The sequence below is a fragment of the Pseudorca crassidens genome, chromosome 7 (assembly GCF_039906515.1).
Source record: "Pseudorca crassidens isolate mPseCra1 chromosome 7, mPseCra1.hap1, whole genome shotgun sequence".
Lineage (NCBI taxonomy): Eukaryota > Metazoa > Chordata > Mammalia > Artiodactyla > Delphinidae > Pseudorca > Pseudorca crassidens.
Window position 1 is genome coordinate 13,915,325 of NC_090302.1, and position 25,618 is coordinate 13,940,942.

General features: G+C 45.4%; 2 protein-coding genes across 15 annotated transcripts in view; one reads left to right on the forward strand and one right to left on the reverse strand.

Annotated features, from left to right (window-relative positions):
- PHF19 (PHD finger protein 19) overlaps positions 1-11,956 on the forward strand; it is a 29,032-nt gene extending 17,076 nt beyond the window's left edge. For 6 of the 10 annotated variants that reach the window (XM_067743481.1, XM_067743478.1, XM_067743483.1 and 3 more), the window contains one exon: positions 905-3,907. In XM_067743481.1, coding sequence (XP_067599582.1) covers positions 905-1,247 — 343 coding nt within the window. In that variant the 3' untranslated portion in view covers positions 1,248-3,907. Of the gene's footprint in view, positions 1-904 lie in introns of all 10 variants that reach the window. The other 4 variants (XR_010944870.1, XR_010944871.1, XR_010944872.1 and 1 more) reach the window with 4 other exon arrangements.
- Positions 6,742-25,618, reverse strand: LOC137227504 (protein CutA homolog). Of its 5 annotated transcripts, none has more exons than XR_010944875.1 (7): positions 23,735-25,618; positions 19,788-19,936; positions 14,214-14,273; positions 12,531-12,576; positions 12,265-12,288; positions 9,091-9,226; positions 6,742-8,452 (listed from the first exon to the last, which is right to left on the reverse strand). XR_010944875.1 is itself a non-coding variant. In XM_067743504.1 (7 exons), exons 1-6 carry the CDS (start codon positions 23,801-23,803, stop codon positions 9,091-9,093), a joined length of 474 nt encoding a protein of 157 aa, XP_067599605.1. In that variant the 5' UTR covers positions 23,804-25,618; the 3' UTR covers positions 6,742-8,452. The 5 variants fall into 5 exon arrangements, 4 of the variants coding, with proteins under 4 accessions (XP_067599605.1, XP_067599602.1, XP_067599603.1 ...); XM_067743504.1 differs by having other exon boundaries at positions 9,091-9,216; XM_067743501.1 differs by having other exon boundaries at positions 12,239-12,288; positions 23,735-25,616.

The following is a 25,618-nucleotide window of genomic DNA, read 5'->3' on the forward strand; positions in this document are numbered from 1 at the left end:
TGCGCCTCTGACTGCAGGGTCCCCTGACCCTGGTTCTTGGCTATCTGAACCTGGTGTCTGTCTTGTGGGTCTTTAAGGAAAAGAGCCTGGGAGAGGGGAAATGGCATCCTGCAAAGTATAAGGACTAGGAGAGGGCACAGAAATCCCTGGAGGCCTAGCTAAGGGTACAGCCTGCTTGGCAACAGCTGGTCCTCAGCAGCAAAGGGAGGGTGGTGCTGCAAAGCACACAGACAACTTTTTAACTGAGGCTCTTTTAACTGTACTTAGGATACTTGAGGCCCTTGCAAAACGTAGAATTTAAAGTATCGATGTAATGCCCATTGAAGCGTGTCTTGTCTCCAAACATCTGTCTTTCTCTGCTGTTGCCTCTGTATTTTCTTTTCTCTCTTCGGTTCTCACTAGCTCTTTGGGTCTTGGTTTGTTCCTAAGTATCTGTGACTGCGTACCTCTTCTTTTGTGTGTGCGTTTCTTTCCCCCGCTCCGCCTCTTTCTGCCCCTGTGGAGGGGAGAGGGGAGGAGAGGGGACACATGTCTGCCTCCCCATCCCTACCCCTGCGTGACGCCTCCGGCTACAGTGAGTCCAGGTGACCGACTAGGCAGAGTAAGCAGGGCCTCTGCACTGCACGGCTGCAGGAAGCACCAGGATGGTGCTCCTGGACTCAGGCCACACTGAGCTCCTCAGCATAAGAAACACTGTTTTAGAGCTGGACGCACCTAGGTTTGAATCCGGGCTCTGCCACTCCCCGGCTGGTGGTTTCTCCTCTGGAGCCTCCTCAGGGCTGTTGTAGGGATCCAGGGGGATCATCGGTGCCCAGGGCCTGGTGCCCGGAGTGCTCAGGGACAGGGACTTGGTGGGAAAATCCCGTTTCATTCCCGTCGTTGTCCTCCTCCCCTTCCGATACAGACGGACAGTGGGCAGCCGCAAGAGGAAGCTGGCAGCCAAAGCGTACATGCCACTGCGGGCAAAGCGGCGGGCGGCCGAACTGGGTGGACGCTGCCCCTCCGACAGCAGCGCAGAGGGGGCCTCAGGCCCTGAGCGGCCCGACGAGGGCATCGACAGCCACACGTTCGAGAGCATCAGTGAAGATGACTCGTCCTTGTCCCACCTCAAGTCATCCATCACCAACTATTTTGGCGCAGCCGGGCGGTTAGCCTGTGGGGAGAAGTACCAGGTGCTGGCTCGGAGGGTCACGCCTGAGGGCAAGGTTCAGTACCTGGTGGAGTGGGAAGGGACTACCCCTTACTGACCAGCCCCTAAAGGATGCCAGCAGTCCTGGAAACCAAAGGAGAGACAGCGGAAGCCACAGGCTCCCCAGTTCTCTCCAGGCTGGGGTGGGGGAGGGAAGCAAGACGGAGCTGCAAGTGCCTGGCCAGAGCCCTGCCTGCCCGCCTGCCTGCCAGGGCTGTGCCTCCACTGTGCCCGTTCTGCTCTCCGGCCCCCTCAGGCTCACCACCTCTTTGCCTGTGTCTCTGAGGTCCCGCTGGCTACTTCTCAGTGTCTCCACACACTCCCTCAAACTGTTTACCTGTTCCTCTGAATTAGTGTCCTGCTGGCTCTGTGGGCTGTTCCTGAGGCCCGAGTCTTTGTCCCCAGTGCGTCCCTTTACCTTTCCTTCCCCTTTTGGGTGTGTGTGTTTACACACCCAACCCTCCACTGGACATCCTTACACCTGACCCATCCCAGGGACCACATCATGAGAACAGAAACCTTTGAGAAAGACTGGGTGAAGGTGGGTAAGAGGATGCCTTGAGGAGCCTTTCCCTCTCACTTTCCTGCCTCTCCTTCTGCCCTTGGGAAGAGGTGGTGAAGGTGGGAGAGAGAATGCCTCTGGAAAGCCCGTGTGGCAGAGGCCCTGGGACCCTCAGGATCTGAGGCGTGAGGAGACTCGGCCTCTGCTTCCGAAGGCACCAGCACCAGAGCGCAGTTATTAAGGCCCAGAGTGCAGGCTGCAGGCGTCAGCTTCTGAGACCCGTGTTCCCTCCCCTGGCCACATCCCTCTCTGTTACCATGGAGCTGGGCCTGGCCTCGCAAACCTGAGGCTGGAGGAAAGGAAGCCGTGTCCTGCTACACCTCAGACTGTCTCCTCTGCCTCCCACCCCCAGACTCACCCCCCCACGCAGAAGCTTCCATCTGCATGTGTGCTTTCACCTCCAGGCACACACACGGGCCCCGGCCTCCAGGTGTACACACACACACACACACACACACACACACACACACACACCCCGGCCTCCAGGTGTACACACACACACACACACACACCCCGGCCTCCAGGTGTACACACACACACACACACCGGCCTCCAGGTGTACACACACACACACACACACACACACACACACACACACCCCGGCCTCCAGGTGTACACACACACACACACACACACACCCCGGCCTCCAGGTGTACACACACACACACACACACACACCGGCCTCCAGGTGTACACACACACACACACACCGGCCTCCAGGTGTACACACACACACACACACACACACACACCCCGGCCTCCAGGTGTACACACACACACACACACACCCCGGCCTCCAGGTGTACACACACACACACACACACACACCCCGGCCTCCAGGTGTACACACACACACACACACACCGGCCTCCAGGTGTACACACACACACACACAGAGCCCGGCCTCCAGGTGTACACACCACACACACAGCCACACATTCCTTAGGGTGCCAGCGTGGCTCCTGCCCTTGGCTTTTCCTTGGCTCTCTTCTGGGGGCCACGTGCTGCAACTCAGTGTGAACATCCAGCACCTGCCCGTGAACCAGCTGCGACCCTAGAGGGAGGCACGGGGGACTCATACCCTCTTCCTTATCCCCTGCCCCGTTCTGAAATTGACAATCACTTTTGGGGCAGGTTGGGATTTTTTTAAAGGGCCTGAGTCATTAAGTCCCCTCAAAGGGAAGCCTTTGTCAGTGGGAATATACATAGAGTTCTTAGAACCAACATTAAAACTCAGACCAACCTGGAGGGAGACCAAAAATGGGAGGGGGAGGAGACCCCTCATTTTTGCTGCTTCCAGAGGTATTAGAAACTGACTCACTTGATTGGAAAGAAGTGCCTTGACTGGGGCGAGGGGTGTTACCTGAGGGGGACCATCCTTGCCAACTGCTGCTGTGGCCTCCAGCTCGGCTGGGTTTTGGAGGCTGCCGGCTGCAAGGTGAAGGGGGTGAACAGTGAGCTGAGAGCAGCAGGCCTGGAGCTGGTTTTTCCATTAGGCTGACCCCTCCCCATCTGTGGGCATTCAGGGGGGTCCCTGAGAGAGTTCAGATGCCCCTTGCCTCAAACCTCAGCCCCAACAGTGCCTTTCAACTGGGACCTCACCTCCTGTACACAGCCCACCCACTTCCTTCTGCTTCCCAGCATGGTCCAGGCAGGAGCAAGCTGGTTGGGCCCAGTTCTCTCCCTTCTCAGCTCCACAGCTGCTGCCACTGAAGCCCGCAACTGGGGCCAGGTGGAAGGGGAGCTGAGAAGGCAGCCCCCAACCGCCTGAAGTACGGGGCCAGACCTAACCGGGTGCCTCCTGCCTGGCTCCAGAGAACACAGCAGCCTCCCAGGCCTGCCTTCCAGGCTCCTGAGAAAGTGCAGGATGAACACAGCCTGTCAGTGGACCTGCACCTCCTCCACTCAAGCTCCAGAGGCTCTGGCCTTGAAGAGGAGGACGGGGGGAGACAGTGTCTTCCTCACCTGGAGGTCAGTGTAAGGCCTGGCAAGGTCACACTGACTCCACACCCCAGCATTTCATTCATACCTGAAAATAGCTGCATTACTGCCAACTGACCTTATCATAACCCTGTGCACCTTCTAAAAGATTTATGGTTTTGAATTGCTGCTTTTAATAACATTTGTTATATTAAAATTATAATTAATGTGTCTGATTTACAATTTAAAGGCTCACTTTGAAAAACTGCCTGTCATTCCCCTAGTGAAATATCAGCTGTTGGGTACCAGGAGGAATTAGCTCTGGTTTCCTGGAAGGTGAAGAGGAATGGTGAGACCCCATCCTCTCTGGCCACCGTGCCACTCCTACCACCACCACATTCTCTCAGCAATATTCTCACCTTTGCCACCAGAAGGATGTGGAACCTTTTTTCTGTGAGTACCTGACCCATGGGGGCAAAAAACATTTGCTGAGGGCCACAGAGAAGTGAAAGCTGGGGACTGAGTTTAGAATGTGACCCTATGAAGATGCTTAAGTACAGGCACTGTAAAACTTCGTTCAGAGTTTGCAAGCACACAGTTGTAGAAATCTGAAGTGCATTCCTGGCCTGGCTCTGCTGGTTGGAACCTGCACCACTTTGTCAGGTTCCTTTGCTCCAGTTCCTCACCCTTCACATGCCTGGGAGAATCCCTGCTGTATTCAGCACCGCAGATACTGAGGGAGCCCTCTCACATACAAATGTGATGGATTACCACCTTAAATAAACTTCTCTAAATCGGGGTAGTTTGGAGAGAGAAAAAGAGGCAGCATGAAGGGATAGGAAAAAGCTACAGGGAACTGAAGGCTATGAGTTCAACTGAACTCTGTTTTCAGAGGTTAGTGTAGCATGTTAAACCCCAAGTGTTAATGTCTGCCCTTAAAAATCTTCTTTAACTACGGCTCCCGCTTTTTCCTACCACTCTTTCTGCTGCAACTTTATAACTGCCCTTGGAACAAAACCACAGTTGGAGCTAGGGCGGGGTAGAGGATGGGATTATTCTCTGGGCTGAAATCAGTGTAATGGAATAAAAAGTGAACGGCACCAAGCATCCAGAGATCTGGGCTCTAGTCCAAGTTCTACAGTGAAGAGCCCTATACACCCTCCTGAGGTGAGTGGTCTCCCCAGGCTGGGGAGTCCCTGCTGTTCCTGTGTGGTCTACGTTAGTGTTCACAAATTTACAACACATATCTATCTACGTTTAGAATTTAGGAGCAAGAAATCAGAATTCTCAAAAATTCCCCAAATCATAACTTATTCTTAAAATACTGCAAACATTCTTCATACTTTCCCCGTTATTACAGATATCTAAAAAAAAAAAAAAAAAATTAACAAATAGGAATAGTAAGCTTAGTAGAATTTAGAGAAAACTACAGCCTCTAGGGAATACTTAAACACTGGAAAACACCAGGGAACATTATTGGATAGTATTCAAATAACGTAACATTCAAATATCCTAACAAGGTTAAGAGTATATAGAATCATGTGTCAAAATTGCCAAATTAAGAATTTATTTTGATTCCAAAGCTTATTTCTTGGAACACTGCTCATAGGATTTGTATAAAGTACACTACATGTATAAACTTATTTGCAAGAATAACTCACAGTTTGCGGCAGACAGGGCTAGACACACACTCTTATGACGTGCCAACAATCACAGGCAAGACTGACTCGGTGGAAACCATCTCTCTTCTACATGCTCCTGTCCTGGTTCTCTTAGTCTTCAACTCTATGTTAGCATTTCTTGCTCTAGTTTTTTATTTGATGAAGCTGGAGTCCCTCAAACCAGCAACGTCTCTATGCTTTTAAGCTTTAGTGTTCACGGATAAAACTTTAATACTTTTTCACATTTCCTCAACTGACTCTCCTCTCCCAGGGATTCTGGGATCAAAAAACATAAGTTTCCTGAGAAATGCTGGGAAGGAATTCCCGCGTGGAAACCCTGATGAAGGTCCTAGCCCCAGCTCCCACAGCATCATCTGGGAGGACAATGTGGTATAGTGGCCAAACCATGTAAGCTGGAGTCACACAGACCCCAACCATTAAACTCCTCTAAATCCGTTCCCTCATCTGCAGAACTGAAGATATTATCACCAACATCCAGATCTGTGGGGAGAAGTAATGCAATATATCAACACCAACTACCACACAGATGTTTTTGGAGCGAATAACTCTTCCTTTAGAGTTGGCTACAGCAGGTTCTCTGGATCTTTGGCCTACAAAGGGATACATCCAACCTCTTTGAAAGAGGCAGTAACAGCATCAGATTTAGAATCAGAGACTTGGGTTAGGAGCCTAGTTCTGCCATTTACTTTAAGTGTCTCCTGCTCTCCGACCTCAGGTTTCAACTGCAAAATGAGGATAACATTGACTTGTAAGGATAAAATAATGTTAAGAACCTAGGGCAGTACCTGGCAGAGACAGCTGGTGTCTTGTCCCTGTCTTCTCCTATTGCCTATAGTCAGCTGTGACACTGTCACAAAGGAAGGCCACCAAGAAACAGTTTTCAATGCACAGTCAGCACAGAAAATGAACTAATGAAGGCCAGAGATAGAAAGAAAAACCTCCTTTGGAATTAGTCCCACCTAAAAAAATTTGAAGGAAAAAAAGTTGGATTTTTGCCAACTCCATAAATTAGGAAGTAATTGTGGACCATAGAGAAAGCTTTAGCTATTCAAGTCCTTGAAACATCAATTCAGGAAATTATCTGCCAAACCCAGTGCAAGAGACCAAATGGATTCAAACATATCCCTCACCTCGAGCAGCTCACAGTCTAGAAACAGGAGACTGACTGTGACACACAAGGATAACAGGACATCAAGGCAGGAGAGATTCCTTCCAACCAGGGGTGCCAGGCCTTGCCAAGGCTTCTTAAGCACTCACGCAGAAGGGTGATCAGGCGGAGGGGATGGCCTGAACACAGGAGTAACAGCACAGCACACTGGAGCACCCACATGCCAGAGTAGGTGAGGACGGAAAATTGAGTTGAGGCAAGGCTCCGAAGGGCCTTGAAATCCAGACCAAGAAATTGACTTTATCGTGAAAGCAATACGGACAGTCCATTTGGGGTCCCCAGTACATTTTCGGTAGGGTTTACTTTACACAAGATTTTCACATGCACCAGAAACATCTGTCATAAAAAAAAAGGACATCACCATTAACATTTTCTTTCTTCTCCTGAGGCAGCCCACCAAACTCCCCACTATCACAAACAGGATCCTGTGGACCTTTGGAAGGGGCTCAGCCTGAAGTCGCTACATGGTCTTCATGAAAGGGTCCTTGCAGATCCTCCCTCATTTTATATCTGGAGGAACTAAGGTCCAAGAAGCACAGAAGGTGTCAGAACCAGAGGCTGGCAAAACCCTTCCCACACACCCTTCCCTCTTGAGAAGGAAGACCTAGGATACCGCAGATGTCTGTGGACTCCCACCCAAACTGCCCATGGTGTCCCCAGAGCGGAGTCACCTTGTGACAGAGCCATGGAAGCAGCCTAGATCAGGTGTCTCTTCTCACCCCACAGGGATCTTCCCCGTGGAGAAGACACCTGTGGAACAGGTTTAGGAGAGCACCAGACAGAGTGAGCAGCCTTAGCTATCCCGTCTGTAACTCAGCATTGCCACCCACTTTCTGGACCTCACTGCAGTTCAGTTTCCTTTCCTATAAAATGGAGACTGGCTTAGGCCACTGGTTTACAAACTTTTAACAACAGAAACTTAGCTCAATACATAAAAATAATAAAAGCACAGTTGCACTGGTTGAAGTATGAGTAGCCCCCAGGATACCTTCTGTGAACCCCTGGGGTTCTGTGGAGCAAGTCTGAAAAACACTTGTCTAGCAGTCCCCCTGGGTTCTTCCTCCTTCAGGATGCTCAGTTTCAATGCTCAAGTGGAGAGGTTACTATGGTGGGCTCAGAACCCATGTCTCCACTGAGCAGGGCACCAGAACCTTCTGACGTCTGGCCCTTCAGGCTAGGAAAGAGTCAAGACCTACTCCCAATCCGTGAGGCTATGTCTAGGCCCTAATACTCCCTAGTCCTACGTGCACTCAGGAAGCCCACTTCCAGTCCCACTTCCTCAGGACTCAGGAATAACAAACACCATCTTTAGCTAGAAGAAATAAAATCCTGCTTGTCCCTGAAATTCCACCATTAGCAATTCTTGCTTTTGGATAAAGCACTTCCAGTTCCCCTAGAAGGTGGCATTCACCCCACACACTTCTGGGTGACAGGTCAACAGGTCCATTCCTCATGAGAGGCAGGAGAGTAATAACATACTAGGCACTCAATATAGGCTCAGTGAACGTAGATGACAAACCTCACCCTCACTGCTGCCTCCCCTTGGTCCCCATACACAGTCACCCTCGCCCTCCCACCCCCAGCCACCTCTACACATGATGCACTCAGAGACAAGATCCACGGGGTTCTTGCTTGGCCTGACTGGCCCAGCGTCGTCTTCCAGCCTCAGAAGCCTTGGACCTTCACCCTCCACAAGTTACTTAACTCCTCTGTGCTGACAAAAGCATGGAATCCAGAGATGCGAGGGGGCAGAGAGAAGCCTCCCCTCCCCCAGAGAACAGCTGATGAAGGTTAGAGTCAGCCAGCAGGAGGCACAAGAAGCCCCCACTCATTCCTCCTCCATGCCCTCCTCCAGCCACTTTAAATAGTGCACATCTCCTTGGTCCATGGGAAGACTGAAGACCTCTGGGATTTCAAAAGGATGCACCAACCTTTGGAAAGAAAGCGGAGCTCTGTGAGTGACCAGGATTAGTCAGCCTATGCAATAAAACCCAACTGGGCAGCCTCACTTGAGGCCCTCTGCAATATGCCTGCAGCCCACTGCTCCAGCCCCACAGCCCACCACTCCTATGCCTGTTACCCATCTGTCACCAAGTGATGAGTTAGGCCAGATGGCTTTAGAGTCTCACAGACATGGGTTCAAATTCTAAGCCTGCCACTTACTAGCTATGTAAGCACGGACAAATCACTTAATTTCCCTAAAGGCCCTGCAAAAGAGGGGATAAAAATAGTACCTATGTGACTGGACTGCTGAGGATTACATGAGACAAGGTATATAAGGCACATACCTGGTACACTGGCGCTGTATGCATTCAGTAAATGTTAGCTACTGTTTTTATTACTATCCTTCACTCATCACTGTGCCTTCCGCAAACAACTCCCCCTTCCCCTGTACCTCTGTATTCTCTTCTCCACCTAGGAAGTTCTCCCTGTTCCTGCTGATAAATCAAAAGCCTCTCTGTTCCTCAAGGCTCAACTCAACCACTGACTTTTCCCCAGGGATCCTCCTTGACCATCCAAACCCACAGCAATCTCTCCCTTTTCCCCATTTCTTTCACCTAGTCCTCACCTAGTCCTGGCACAAAATGCCAGTTCTCTTCACTTTCCAAACGGAAAAAACGTAAGGCCTTGGGCCCTGGTCCCATCTGTCACACAGGAGTAATGATCCTCTGCTGCTTTTTTGCTGAATTAGGCACTGTAAAGTTCTCATGAGATAGAATGTTTACTAAATCACAACATGTGTATGTATAGGTGCTTAAACATTAGCAGTAAGCTGGGTAATTTTATCTAATGCCTGAGAAAAATGAATTTTCTTATTTCACGGATACCTAGACCAGTGTATGTGTTTTTATAAGCAGACACACAGAATTCAGTGTATGTAGGTCTGAATAGCATTCAGCATAAGACTTTTTTTTTTTTTTTTTTTGCGGTACGCAGGCCTCTCACTGTCGTGGCTTCTCCCGTTGCGGAGCACAGGCTCCAGACGCGCAGGCTCAGCGGCCATGGCTCATGGGCCCAGCCGCTCCGCGGCACATGGAATCCTCCCAGGGCATGAACCCGTATCCCCTGCATCGGCAGGCGGACTCTCAACCACTGTGTCACCAGGGAAGCCCCCAGTATAAGGCATTTTAATAACACTTTAGTAGTAAGAGCTGTCACTGATACAGCAATTCATGCGTATACTTGACATAAATTCTTTCCAATATGCATAACAACCCAAGGTACTAGTATAGTCCCCATTTTATAGATGGGGCAACTGAGGCACAGAAAGTAATTTGCATGCACTTATGCTACAACCAGCAAGTGGAGGAGGCAGGATTTGACGCTGGAGGTCAAGCTCTGGGGTTCACTGTCTTAACCCTGAAGCTGTCTTTCACCAGTCAGGCTGTAATTTCTCAACAGCACTGGTTCTACCAAAGATGCCCTATTTCCACACCTGCGCTAAGGCAGTAACATAAGGGCCTTCTCTACCAATAGATCTGAGACCCAGCATAGCCATATAACCATAGAATCCTGCCTGGTTCCCTAAGATGTGAAAGGAAAGGGTTTTATCATCCAGACAGGTGACTTGCATCCTGGCTGCAAGAAGAGTCAACCTGGGTGCTTTGAAGAACACCATATTTGATCCCCATTCCAGATGAATTAGGTCAGAATCTGAGGTGGAGCCCAAATTGGTAATTTGAGAAAGTCTCCATGTGATTATAATATGTAGCCAACATCAAAAATCACTGGTTTAGACCAGAGAATCTCAAGCTTTTACTGTGCATAGGAATCACCTGGGGATCTTGTTAAACTGTAGTTTGATTCAGTAGGTTTGGGGTGAGTGTGAGATTCTGCATTTATGGCAAGCTTCCAGGTGATGCCAATTATTACAAAACTACACTCTGAATGATAAATAAGGATTTACACCAGTGGTTCTCAAGTGGAGTCCACTGACCCCTGGGGAACTCCAAGCCTCTTTCAGGAGGTCCATGAGGCCAAAACTATTTTCATAATAATACTGTTATTTCTTTTCATTTATGTTGACATTTCACTGATGGTACAAAAGCAATGATGGGTAAAACTGGTGGCACCTTAGCATGCATCAAGACAACGGCACCAAACTGTACTAGCTCTCACTGTATTCTTCACCACCACAATACTTGCATTTTAAAAAAGTCAAATTCACTTAAGAACATTCTTGATAATGTGGTAAAAATTACTATTTTTATTAAAGTTTGACCCTTGAGTGTGCCTTTTTAATATTCTGTGTGACAGAATGGGAAGCATACATAAAGCACTTCTGCTATATACCTAAGTTCAATGTTGTCTTAAACTTGTCTGACTGAGACACAAGCTAAACTAGACTTTTCCCAAAGAATACCATTTTTACTTTTAAGCCTGAGTAACCATCATTTGTCAGTTTTACAAATTAAGGTTACTCAGGTTTGAGTATTAGGTAGACATTTTATCAAATATGAACAAAGTGGGCCCATCACTCAAACGAAGACAATTTATATCATTTAATGCCAATTTAAAAATTCATGTTTTGGGGGTTGGGGAGGGAAGGACTGGGAGTCTGGGATTAGCAGATGCAAACTATTATATACAGGATGGGTAAACAAGGTCCTACTGAATAGCACAGGGAACTATATTCCCTATCCTTTGATAAACCATAATGCAAAAGAATATGAAAAAGAATATATATATATATACATATATATAAATGAGTCACTTTGCTCTACAGCAGAAATTAAACACAATATTGTAAATTAAAAAAAAATCATGTTTTTAAGCAAAAATCAGAAGTTTGGAAAACCTGAATTTATCATCATGAGCTTAAAAGTGTCCCAACACTTAAAGATGCAGCTCTCTTATTAAGCCAGATTTTGCAAAAATGGAAAATGATGCCATTCTTCTCACTTTTTTGTTTTTTGGAAAATATGGTTACTTTCCATAAAGATACATTACTAGCATACCTTGTTTTATTGCACTACGCTTTATTACAGATACTGTGTTTTTTTAGAAATTGAAGGTTTGTGGCGACCCTGCATCAAGCAAGTCTATTGATGCTACATTTGCTCACTTTGTGTCTCTGTCTCACATTTTGCTAATTCTTGCAAAATTTCAAACTTTTTCATGATCATTATATTTGTTATGGTGATGTCATCAGTGATCTTTGATGTTACTATAATTGTTTTTTGTTTTGTATTTTTAAATTAAGGTATGTACATTGTTTTTTTAGACATAAGGCTATTAACACACTTAATACGCTGCAGTATAGGTTAAACATAACTTTTATATACACTGGGAAACCAAAAAAAAAAATCATATGATTCACTTTATTGTGGTGGTCTGGAACCAAAGCTGTCTGAGGTATGCCTGTATTTATGTTAATATGTAATTGTTCTATTACTGTTAATTTAAATGAACTAAAAATACATATTTTAAAAATTTCTCAGCTTTAATTTCTAATACAGTAAACTTTGATATAACCCACATAAACAAAGGTCTTTTGGGTACTTAATAATTTTTAAAAGTGTAAAGGGATCCTGAGACCAAAATTTTGAGAACCGCTGGTTTAAAACTCACTCACTTTACAGATGGAGAGTCTGAGGGACAGAGCCATACCCAGAGTCACATGGGAGGCTGGTGACTAAGCTCTAGGTATCCTACTTCTCAAGCTCATTTCACTTAGTTCCCAGCATGTCCCGGATGGGAAGAGATTGCACTATTACCTGATGTAGCTGGATAGCATACGGACCTTGGAAGTCTTTGTCTTTATTAACTGTAAAAGAAAAAAAAAAAAATCACTGCTTCAGGAGCTCAGCCCCAGCTCTGCAGCTGCTCATTCATCTGGCTGTTTAGGAGACAGATTCCTCCGGGTCCCCAGGCCCTGTTAGTAGCTTACAAATGAACCTAGGGCATCTTATGTGGGGCAAGAACCTCAGTTAATTGATCTCCGCTAATTTTTAATTGGAACTGTGCTCTCTTTCCCTATCAAGGCCGCATCCCCCTATCCTCACTTACCAGCAGGATTTCAGTGGCTTCTTCTATTTCTCCATTCCAATAGTATCTGGAGAAGAGAATAACAACAAAAAAAATTATCATGCTTACAAGATGAGTTCAGTGAAATAAGCCTGGCCCAATTAGGTGACTTACTAAGGGGGAAACTTTAAAATCTTTCCAAGCCCATATAAAAAAGCCTAGAGTTGGCCAAGGCCCTACAGGTCATCTAGTCTAAACATTCTAATGCATGCTTCTAGCACCTGCCTTAACTTTCCTGGAGGTGAGGGGCTCACCATCTCCTGAAAGGTTTTCACGTGAGATGGTTTTTCTTATGGTGTGCCAACGTTTGCCACCCAATTGTTTTCTCCAACTTCCACATGAAGAACCACCTCAGGACAGCCCTACAGAAACTCCTATATGTTCTCTCCTCTAAACTGGCCATCTCCAGCTTTTTCAATGCTCATCCCATACTCTTGGCTTCCAGGCACCTCCCCATCCTTTGGACTGGTGCTATCTGTATCACTGACTCTCAAGGCTGAGTGCCCACCAATGGGTAAATGAAAAAGCACAGGAAGATTCAGGGAAGAAGTAAGCCTTATAAAATATGGAAACAGGTCCAAAAGTTAAAAACAAAGTCAGTGACAATGTTTAGAAAAGAGTACAAGAACAGCATCATGGGAAGGGAAAGAAATTCGGCCTGCGAATGCCTATGCTAACCCAGGGCAAATCTAAGATCACTTAGGCCACTGGCCTCATCTCACAGAGCTGTGGTAAAAGGATGAATTACAAGGAAGGATGAACACATGAGGGGAAACAGTAGCTAAAATTCTGTTCTAGCTCCAAAGCAGTAGCTCCCAGGCTGGCTTTATGTGAATCACTTACATAACCTCTTAAAAATTCAGATTCAAGGCCCATCCTCAGGGAGACTGATTGAGTAGATCCAGGAGGGAGCTCAGGAATCTAAAGCATAGCCTAATTTGGGAACCATAGCTATAGGTGATGTGCGCCACTGAGGGAATGACACTGCTGGGCAGGGGAAAGCTTTCATTATATAGCACTTTTCTGTGCTGACCTTTAGAGTAGACGTTATTTCTCTCCCTCCCTCCCTCCCTCCCTCCCTCTTGCTCATCAGGGGAGGAAGGAGATGAGAAACAGGCTGATCAGAGAGATTAAGGCACAAGACAAATCCTGCACAGCCAGTACTGGGATACTGACATATTTTGATGAGGGAAATGGTGCAGACCAGGCTTAAGTAAAGGAGCTGATGAAATGAAAGGCAGACAATACACAGAAACAGCCTGTCGCATATGCTAAACTCTCAAAGTTTTCCAGAGAATCCAAAAGTAATGGAAATTATAATCTTTGATATCCCTAGTTGGCTTACTCAGGGATGGAATGCCCAGTTTGACTTCTTTGCTAAAAGCAAGCTAATTGATTTAAGCAGAGAATGTGCACACAAGATTCACTGTTCCTAAACTGTAGATTTTTTTCTCCCTTCTCTAAACACAGCCTGTTTTTGCTTTTGTTGAATGACATAAACCCACTGGTTGATTTCCTCCGAATAGACATTGACAGTGAACTATTGATTAATTAAATGCCTTTGAGTTGTTCTTTGACAATTCCCCATTAGTTCAGTGCTCTTTCCACCAGGCAGGACCTGACCTAGCACTCCCACACCCTTCCACTGGCCACAGCAAAACTCACAGTGAGTATGCCTTAGGCAGGATGTTCACAGAGGCAGTCAGCTTCTTATCCAGTATAGCCCTAAAGCAAAGAGAGAGTGACAGTTACTGGGGCAAGTGTCCAGCAGTTCCTGGGAACTACTCAGGAAACCTAATTCTAAATAGATAACCATTTAGAGTGCCCCTCCCAACTCAAACCAACATGTTTCGTAACTACTGTGCACAGAACCTCTGAAGACAGAGTTGTTTATAAGTCCTTCCCTGGGTGGGGAGAGAAGTAGGGAAGCAGCTATGGGAAGGCAGTTTTAAAGGACAGGCCTAGTCTGCTTGGGGAATGGGAATTTATTAGCAATGGACGGAGAACAAAAAGACCTGGATTCCAATCCAGCCCTGCAGTAGGATGGCTGTGTGACCTTATGCAAGCTCTTTCTTTCATTCCAGAAATAAGTATTTGAGCACCTATCCAAGACAGGCACGACCCCCTCACTCAACCTGACTCCTGCTGTACAATCAGAGGACTGGTTCAGTCGGTGGTTTCCAACTCTTTTCACCACCAAAAAACCTTTTATTATGTCACCTTCTTCTCCTTTTCTCTCTCGGATATGTACTAGGCTGACAGGGTTTCTGGTCTGTAGATATCATGTGACCACATGGAACTGATATAACTCCAAGGGAAAGCAAAAAAAGGCATCCTATCTTATGTCTGTCTTTGGCAAATACAGGCTCTTTTCACTTTTTATTTTTGTGAAGGTTCCTACCACAACCCTAAGAGCACAATTATCATCACCTTTGCAGACCTCTAAAAACTTTCTTTGACAGACCACAGGTTGGAATTCCTGCTCTGATAGTCTGATTCCTGTGCAGAGCCCTGGTGAACACAATAAAAAGTGCCTGAACTAGTACAAGTGTCATAGAAACAAAAGCACCACCAAGTCATCGATGCAAAGAAGTGTCCCCAAGTATCAAACCTCAAGCCCTCGGAATCAGGCAGGCCCTGACAACCCCCTCTCAGGTCTCAGTCAGCCAAGGGGGCCTGGTCTCAGTTCTCTGAGGTGTGTGGCCCCTGCCAGATAACCCTAGTCTGAGCCCTGCTTACTGATCTCTCCTTCTCTTGACTGCTGCCAAGAGAACTGACCTACTTTCTCTTCCCCTGAGTTCCAGGCTGAACAGTGCTCTATTTAAGGCTCCACTTTAATGTGGTATTACCACCACCCTCATTCCCTTGGAAAGTTCCAGGTGCTAAATAAATCTGACTGTAAGGAGAGGCACACGGCACAAATTTAAGCAACGTCTGCAAGTCTCACTCACTCAATCAAATGATCTGCTGAGAAATTACACTTCACTGGTTCTGAAGGTGGCATGCAAACAGAGGGAGTGAGTTAAACCTCTAGAAAAAAATAATCCATTGCCTCACGGGCCTCCAATCTCTTTGGTAGTGTCAACTCCTGAGTAATCACAGCAACCTGTCCTTGGGTAAAAGACTGTAAAGTTATGGAGGGCTGTGTTATTCAAAAAGCTCCTGTGGCCAAACAAATAAAAAACAAACACACACACTAAAGCCCAGCAGTGAGTCACAGACGGAAAGCTCAAGCCCTCATGCTCATGTGAGTAAAGCAGAAGACAGAGCTTCTGGGGTCTCTAGAAACTGCAAAGTTCACAGACTAGAGGCTCACAGACCAGATACATGGTTTGGCTCTCACGGCATTTTAAAAAAATCTTGATTTTGCTACCAATATTTACTATCAGGGTATTTCACATTAAAAAAAATACACATTACCTAGCTTCTCACCAAAAAATGAATCTTATAACATTTTGGACCTGTAGTCCTACAAGGTCAGATTTAGCTAGAGCTAAGCAGGGGCTACTCCCTCTAGGCATGACATATGCTTCTCGGGTCAGTTTCCACTGTTCTCCCTCTCAACACCTGGGACGAGTAAGGGTTGCTAACTACAGTTATTCTTCAGCGCGACACCCCAGCCCACTTCACTCATTTAAGTTGCCTGCTTGTGATATCTTTGTCTGTGACCCTGGCCTAATCCAATTCCCTCTCCCTACGTATGAAATCAAAGCCCAGAGAAGGAAGACTTGTCTAAGGTCATATGTGGTGTTGGCAGCAAAAAGGAAACTAGAATCCAGGTCTCCTGGTTCAACATTCAGGTTTTCACCCTAGCCCCAATAAGAGATTTTTCCAGTATAGAATGTATCTGTCAATGAAGAGCTCTAAGAACACGGCCAGGAACAAGAATGGGACTGAACCAGAACTGAGAGGCAGCAGACTGAACGCTAAAGAGCACTAAAGAAGAAAGAGCACTAAACTGGAGCTGAAAGACCTGGTCCCAGCACTAGTTCCGCAGGCAGAGCTGGGGTTCCTGCCGGCTAACATTTGTGGGGCCCTCCCCACCATGTACCCACTTACTCTCCTTCTACAAATCCTGGAAGCGAACCTATTTGCCTCTCTTCTACCCAAATCATTAACAAAAAATACTGAACAGAACAGCTGAGGGGAGAGCTCCACTGCCACACCACTCAGGACTCCAGTTGAGACTTCCAGCTCAGCTGGTGGGCTGCACACACACTGCAACCTCCCTTTTACACCCCACACCAGAAACAACAAAACATTTCTTCACCGTGCCAGAGCACAGTAAGAACGCTTTATGTACTAGCAACTAGGAGGAGGCCCTAAAGAAAAAAGGCAGCCCTGAGACATGCATGGGAGCATGTAGGGGGACTTCCTAACTTAAGAGCCTTTGAATCTTTTAAACATTGGCAGTGATCTGGTTTTCTTGGCCTCCAGCAACCTGGAGAATTTTGAAGAATATAAAATTATAATTTTTTCACTAACATAGCCATAGTTTGAATCATATAAGTTGACCATCCTAAAAATTCTTCTTGAGGTGATAAATTATTCTTAGAAACTGATTTTAACTGTTGAATCCTAGATTGTAAAAGTATTTCAAGAATCTTCTTAGTAAGTTTTGCCTACATCTGCTATGTAAATATGTATGCCTATTATTTTATTTCCTTTATTCCTTATTACATTTATACTGTTCCTTTGTAAATAAATGTGCCCTTTTGAACTTGGGGCAGGAGGTGGGGAAGAGAAAATGAAAGCAACAGTTTGAAATCTAGATGTAATGGGAACCAGAGCAGGCAAGAACTTGGAGGCAACCATCAAGGTAAATAGTTGGAATGCCACAGCAGGAGCAGGTAGACCCCCTAAATCTCCCATGGCCCAGGCAACAGTAATGGGATGTTTGATACAGGCAGAGCAGTGAGCATGGGAATTTTGGACAAAAGGCAAAACACTGTCCTAGTGGCCGGCGACAGCCGAGGACAAAAGGGAGAGTGCATGCCCAGAAGACCAGTTACTTGGGTACCCCAGCCAGTAGAATGTCCACATGCCCCACACGCACACTGCAGAGTACCACCTAAGGTCAATTCCTCCATTTGTTTCTACACTTCCCCATAAGCACAGCTAAGAAGATGAGAGAGGCTACAATTAAGAATTACAAAGTATTTGAGGAAAGTCAACACCATGAGAGACTAAAATTCAACAACAAAAAAGAATTTACATGAGAAGGATAACTGAAACCAAGATTTAAAATTAGTATAATTATGTATACTTGAAAATCGCTAAGAGAGTAGATCTTAAAGAGTTCTTATCACACAAAAAAGTAACTGAGATGATGGATGTTTAACTAACCTTATTGTCGTAATCATTTTGTAATATATACGCATATAAAATCATCATGTTGTATACCTTAAACTTACACAATGTTATATGTCAATTATATCTCAATAAAGCTGGAAGAAAATTAAGCATAAAATAAGTATAATTACTATCCACAGAAAGATAAAGCAAGATTATTGCATTTATAAAACAAGATCAGACAATTACAAAACAAGAGCAGTTGGTTATTAAAAACAATCTGAAATCTTGAAAAGGAAAACTATAAAATTCAGTCTAAAGAAAACTATAAAGTTCAGTCACAGAAAACAAATTCAACATCTATAAGGAGTTCCAGGAAGGCGTGATGCAGATAGAGTAGAGAGGCTATATTTAACAAAGTAATACTTGAACATTAAGACAAAGAGAAATTCCTAAAGACTAGGAGAAAAAACAGAGAGAAAAAGCATTACCTATGAAGCAATGAGACCCCATTCCTGACCTCTCATCAGCAACCTTGGATGCAAAGACAATAGAGACCCCTCTCCAAGCTGATACTGATCCATTTACCTGAACTGGCCTTTCAACTACTGTATTTAGAATCCAGGCCTTAGAATCCTTCTCCTCCTGATACCCAACACCTCACAGATGTCAGCTGAAGTTGTTCCCTGACAGGACCCAGAGTGGCTAATCCAGGGGTCCAGAGAGTTCAGCACAGATCCTGGGTATACCAGAAGCACAGGAGGGATTTCAATTCCTAGCTGCTAAATACAATACTAGGTCATATTTCTGGAGTAATCACATGTTCTTTTAGACAAGAGCTGTTCTCCAAAAGTAATGTAAATAAGGAAAAAATAGACATTCTGGTTAGGGGCAGGAAAGATGGAATCAAATGCAAAGTTAACCTGTGACCATCAGTTTGGAGGCTACGTGCCCCCAAAGACCGAATTCAACACATAAAACACTATAACTTAAGCTATCATCAAACCTCAAGAATGCTGAGTTGTAGAGCAAGAAAGGGAGCCAGGAGCCAAATCCATTACCCCTCAGCCCCACTAACCCGCTTCAAAGCTGCAGCTATAAAGGAGTGAAGGGCAGGGGAGCTTCCCTAGCAGTCCAGTGGTTAGGACTCGGCGCTTTTACTGCCGTGGCCCTGGGTTCTATCCCTGTTCAGGGAACTAAGATACTGCAAGCCTCAAGGCGCGGCCAAAAAAAGAAAAATAAATTTAAAAAAAAGAGAAGTGAAGGGTGGAAATTCAGATACAACAAACATTTTTTGAGCATCTACTACATCTGAGTTACTGGAATAAGGACTGTACATATATCATATAATCCTCTCAACAACCCTGTGAGGTAGGTGGCATTATCCTATTCTATAATTCAGAAAACTAATGCTTAGAGAAGGGAAGCAACTTGCCCGAGGTCACACAGCAAGCGGCAGAGCCAAGATTCAAATTGTTCTGATTACAAGTCCAGTGCTCTTTCCACCACAGCACAGCTGCTTTTAGAAATCTGCCATATACTTGGAATTGGTCTCCTCCTCCTCTTGTCATGGTGGGCACCTCTGGGACTGAGCAAAGACTATCTCCAAAAAGAGAGCTGGGTCAGGAATTAGGACTCTTAAATTCTCAACTTGCAGAGTTCCACTGTTCTCTTATCTTAACACCTTGCGCAAGCCAGCTATCTCTCTGGGTCTCATATCACTTTTACGCCCCCATGCACCACTCAGCATTTTCAGGCCCAGCAGCAGGATCCATCCAAGTGTCATTCAGCCATGCTTCTCATATCACCCCAAGCAGACAGCTGTGTAGTTCATCACTGGACAGATGGGGTTGTCAAAAGCAAGAGAAGTACCCCAAAGTGGCCCCTCTGGAGCATCCTGGTAGCTCCCAAGCCTCCTGGGGCAGCACCTAAGCCCCTTCACCATACCTGGCAATATCTCTGGCAATCTGCTCGTTGGGACAGTTGACAAAAACGATGGAGTAAGTGCCGGAGACATAGCTGCCAGTGACAACTGAAAGGAGCTGCTGGCTAAGGGTCCTGAGCATGGGGTATGTCAGGAAAGAAGCAGTCAGGATCTACACGGTGGGAAAAGAGAAGCACAGATCAGCAGTGACATGGCCAACTCACTATTTGCCAGCTCAAGCAGACTGGAACCAAAGCTGAGCACCATATTTTCATCCCTATTTCCCATCCACAAAATAATTCCTGGGATCTGTATTGAGTTTTAGTGCTTAAAGTTTTCACGTCTAGATTATTTGCCTCTGCATTTTACAAATGGTAAAAAAAAGAAAAAAAAACAGAGGCTCAAAAATCAAGAAACTTGCTCAAAATCACACAGCTTTGGGAATTCCCAGGCGGTCCAGTGGTTAGGACTCAGCACTTTCACTGCCGGGTTCAATCCCTGGTAGGGGAACTAAGATCCCACAAGCCATGCAGTGTGGCCAAAAAAAAATCACACAGCTTTTAACTGAAGGCAAGATTAGGAGTCGAGTCTGGATAACTTGAAATCCATTCCTACTGCACAAAACTGCTGCTGGAGGTAACGCCAATTGGCATACACTGAACTGCTATCATCCTATGGAGATTATTATGAATGACAAGTTCTTACACCTGCCGATGTTTTAGGGAGTTAATTTCACCTTCGTTCAGTTGTGTATGTGCCAGGTGCTACAGGGAGTCTAGTGGAAAAGGAAGGCTAATTCTAAAGCAATGTGACCTGTACTACTGTGACAGACAACTGGAGGGTCCAGGAGGAAGGCTCTACCTATTGGAGACAGGAAAAGCTTTGAAAAGAAGGTACTATCTAAGTTGGAACTGAAATAATAAGCAGAATTACAAAAGAGGGAGATATGATAATATGTACAAACTCAAGAGGTATGTAGGGACAGATAAGCTATCTAGTCTGCATGGGTCTTAGTCTGTGGATAAGAGATTGGGAGGAGAATGAGACTGGCTAGAACTATAAGGGGTCAGGCTAAGGAATATAGGGTTCATACTCAAGTGATAAGGTGCTTTTGCAGGTTTTAAAGCAGAAGAGTAATAATATGATCAAGCTGAAGGAGGATGGGGAGTGACCAGAAGGCAGTCCATTCAAAAGGCCATTACAATGTTCCAGGAAAAAGACATTAAGATCTTGAGCTAAGAAAACGGCAGTGACACCGTGAGAGGAAAAGACAGGCAAGATATATTTTTCTTGCTTTTTTAATGACAAACTTTTAAAATAAGAGGAAATGAAAAGAACTGGAGGACATCTTCTATTCCAGGGTTCTTTGCTGGGGGAATACAAAGGAGTCATTAATAGGGATAGAGGCAACTTGCAAGGAGTCCCACTGTGACTCAGGCAAGACTGAACAAGAGTGTGCTTCTGCCTCCCAGCCCGGGGCTCACATCTCGCTCAAATAAACCTCTGTCCTCCCACTCCTACGTTATTGCCCGGCCCTGCCTGGCTCCTACTTCTTGGCAGGGCCTGAGTAGCGTTTTTATGTCTTTAGCTTCAGTTTGACTAGAAGCCTGTCTGGGGTGGGTTTCTCATTCCCTCCCACTACCTCCACCAACACCTCCAATCCAACACACTAGCCCTCTGAACTAAACCAGTGACCACACAAGAAGAAAAGAACCAGGCTTTTCAATGAAGCTTTTGGTGACAACTCAATTAGATTATATTGGAAAAAAATAAAGGCACTAAAGAGCAGGATTTAAATCCTAGCGCCAGTACTGCTGCCTGTGGTCTTCAACAAGTCACTTCCTTTGCCTTCTATAAATGTTATCTAGAAACTGGAGATTATGACATCTGTGCTGCCTGCCTCAGAGCTGCCATGGGTTCAAACAAGATAGGAAAAACAATATATAATCACTAATTCAATAAAGGAAGGGACTGTGGTTTACTCATCACTGTGTCCCCAGGACAGTTCACGGCACACAGCAGGTTCTCAAGAAATAACTTGTAGACTGGTGAATTACTACACCAGCAAGATGCTGATATTGAGACAAAATAGCCTTGTGAAGTAAGTAGGGCTTTTGGGTCACCCACAGAGCTTTTGGCAGAGAATCGGACAAACTAAAAAACTGTAAGGGGTCAACTACATGACTCTAAGGTGGCTTCCTGTACAGACTCTGAACAAAAGGAGTAATGGTCTGTCCCTCAACCAAAAAAACCATTCCTAAGAAAGATCTAGGGCATTTTGGCCAGCAGTTATCAGTGTAACACTGAGCTAATAGGATTAACTATAAACTCATCTAAAATGTATTGAAACTCTTGTATGAACTCATAGTCAAAAAATACTAAGAGGTACTTTGGGCCCTCAGGTATTATCTAAGATAACCCTTCATTTAACAGATAACGTTACTGAGGCAGAACATACAGAAATTCTGTGACAGAAGCAAGACTTAAATCCAAGACTCCTGCCTCCTTTTCTGGGCTCTCTGAACTGCAAGGAGCACGACTAGGAATTGATACAGTGGGCTTATTTCAGCTTCACTTAATCCAGCGCCTCGCAACTTGGGGCAATTTTTCCCCCCAGGGGACATCTGGCAACATCTAGGGACAATTTTGATTGTCATGATTGGGGAGGAGATGCCACTGGCATCTAGTGGGTAGAGGTCAGGACTGCTGCTTAACATCCTTCTATTGTACCATCAATCACACTGAAATACAGACAGTTGTTTACATATGTCTCCCTCATTGGACATGAGCTCTTTGGCCTCATACATTTCTGTATCCCCAGCACTTTATAACCCACTGACAAGGAGTATGGGCTTGAGAAATGTTTGTGGACCATATCAACAAAGAATCAGAAGCATGTAAAGGTCGGTTTAGAACCAAAAGTGGACTACAGTATATTAAAAAGTGATATTATATGAATGCAAAATACACACATCACCATATTCCCTAATAGAAACATTATAACAGGAAAAGATTTACTGTAAGTTTATAGCATTTTCATATTTATGTCTTTACTATATACCTTTTCTAATTTTACATTCATTTGAAATATTTTATGTACCCTTTCAATTATTTCATTCTTTTTTCGTCCTGCAGTATTTGCCTAGCCTTTAAGAGATTATGGTTGACTCTACTATCTGTGTTAAGGCAGAAGGGGCCTCAGAAACCACCCAGTGGTTCTAAATTTGTAATCCATCTAGTTTTAAGGAATCTGTGAATACTCTGAAATTGACATTGTGTTTATACACTTTCCTTGGGTGCAAATCCAGACTTGCACTCACACACATAGACACACACACACAAAATCAAGAAATGTCCCCAAAATGTTGAGCCACTGATTTGTGCCAGTTAATTAAGGGCCAGAGAGGGGAAGAAATCACCAAAAAGTGAGCAGCAGAGCTGGGCTAGACCCCTAGGCTTGTGGCCCTCCCACACAGCTCTCCCTTCCACCACCCCCGCACCCCACCCCACTCAGCCCCCGCCCACTGCGACCACCAGCACCACTGTAGGGACTCTGTAGCCACTGCCAACCTTAACATTTTAACATACTTCAGAGATGAGAAAACAAAGCCCCCAGAAAAATGAGATGGTAACTGCACTGGAAAGAGGGAAAGAACCTATCATGTGACCCTTACATGAGAACTCACCAGCAGACACCCCTCACCACCCCAAGGACCCTGGCAGTGAAACACAGCCCAGTCACTCCTCCTCACAAGGCAGGGCATAAAGAGGGGCTGGTAATCTTCACATTCACACCACAATCTCCAAGACACAGGGTGATGCCTCCAAGGATTCTACCGCCCACCCACTACCTGCCCGCCCCCAGCTCAAAACCCCAGGAAGAGTAAAAGAGAAATGCACGTTCTTCCCTCAGTCCCCAGGTTGGAGGTTTAGAGGTGAGAGGGTTCATAGCATTGTGTGGAACACTCACCAAAAGGCATAAAAGGACAGAGGGCCGCGGGTAGCCTGGCCAAGGGCACCGTAAGCCCAGCCTGTCCATGGCGTCGCTGGTAATTTAGCAGCACAGACTATTGGAACTGTGGCCTGAGGCCGAGTTGCTGGCTGACGGGCGGGCACGAAGGGCCTGAACTGCCTCTCCCCTTACCACCTGCTGCCTGCCCCACGCTGCCCAGCCAGGTCCCAGCCAGGCTGGCCGGAAGGCGATAGTGGAGGGGGCGGGGAAAGAGGGAGTAATTTTTCACTGGGCAACTCTCCTTCTGGAAACATACAACCCAAGCACCATATGCAAACCTCCAACCCCTGCAAAAGTAAAAATACTAATTTTCCCTTCCCATTCTAACATACACATACAAAAAACCCCATAAAATCCCCAGAGATGTACAGATTAAAAGACCTAAGTTTCTTAGATATATAAAATCGTCAGCCCAAACACAAATACACATACACAAAACTCTTCCACTTTGCAGGGGTCCCCAACGCCTGGGATCTAATGCCTGATGATCTGAGGTGGAGCTGATGTAATAATAATAGAAATAAAGTGCACGATAAATGGAATGCGCTTTAATCATCCCGAAACCATTACCCCCCCACCCCCGTCCCAGTCCCTGGAAAAACTGTCTTCCACGAAAACGGTCCCTGGTGCCAAAAAAGTTGGGGACCACTGTAGAGGACCATCCCACCAAATAAACCCAAATAAATGAAGCACACACGTGGCTGCCTTCCCTTCCCTGTCCCCCACACATCACTCTCTCCTCCTAGGACCTCCCTTATAATCCTCTCTGGCTTAGAGCACACACTCTGGCTCCTCACTGCTCTCCCCGTGAACTCATTTGTCTTTCCAGGCCAGCTGCTCTGTGCAGTCTTTCCCAAGGTTAATCCCCACAGTCCTCTCTTTCCCCTAAGGCACTTTGTCCACACTTCTGTTGCAGCATTTAACATCAACTATTAAACAAATCTTTAAAAGCAGCAAGCTAAGGACTGACTGTTGCCCTTTGGGGATGCAGAGTCCACTGTTGTCAGGGTTTCCAATTTTTTAATCCAGCTTTTTAATGTGAAATATCTTAATTTTTAAATGACAACACTTCAGGGGAAGAAATTGAATACACAAGGCCATAAGTAAATTTTAAGCCAAGGAAACTATTCTATAGTTTGACTGTGGTAGTGGTTACACAAACAGTAAAAAATTCAACCAACTATACACTTAAATTGGTGAATTGTGTTGTATGTAAATAGTACCTTAAACAAAGGAGGGGGGAATGCTGAAAACCAATTCAAAATTGTTTTAAACTGGGCAGACGAAACAAAACACACCTGTTAGCTAAATTGGCCTGCAGGCTGCCAGTTCACAGCCTCTGTGTTTATTTTAATTACCTGTTTACCAGTCTGTCTCATTCCTTGGGACTATAAATTCTTAAAGGCCTGATACACTTCCTGGCAAAGTGTCTAACAAAGTCAGCTGTAGCCTTAGTCCTATCATTTACATCAATAGCTATGTGACCTCAGGCAAATAACTTAACCTCTCTGAGCTTTTTGGGGGTTTTTTGGTAAAGGAAGGGCTAATACCTCCTTCATAGGTTTAAAGTGAGGATTAACAGAGAAGATTAATATAAGAGTGCTTTATAAAATGTAAGACCATGTCAGCGTTTCATGAGCAAGTAGTCTCATGTCAACTACCAAACAAGGTTAACTCAGAAAATCTCCATTTGTGATTGAAAAACTTAGCGTGTGTGAAAAGAACAGGGTTAGAGAAAATGAGGCTGAGTGATCCTAAAAAAAAACGCTTTATATTCAAAGTCCACTAAAATAAATCAAGGCTATGATCTTTTAAACCTATTAATAAGAAAGGCCACTGTTA

Coding starts and splice junctions, on each gene's coding strand:
- LOC137227504 (XM_067743501.1), bottom strand. CDS start 23,803: ATGGACAGGCTGGGCTTACGGTGCCCTTGGCCAGGCTACCCGCGGCCC. Junction 14,274..19,787: donor ATTGCCAGAGATATTGCCAG/GTATGGTGAAGG, acceptor TCTTTGCTTTAG/GGCTATACTGGATAAGAAGC. Junction 12,289..12,530: donor AAGCCACTGAAATCCTGCTG/GTAAGTGAGGAT, acceptor TTTCTTTTACAG/TTAATAAAGACAAAGACTTC.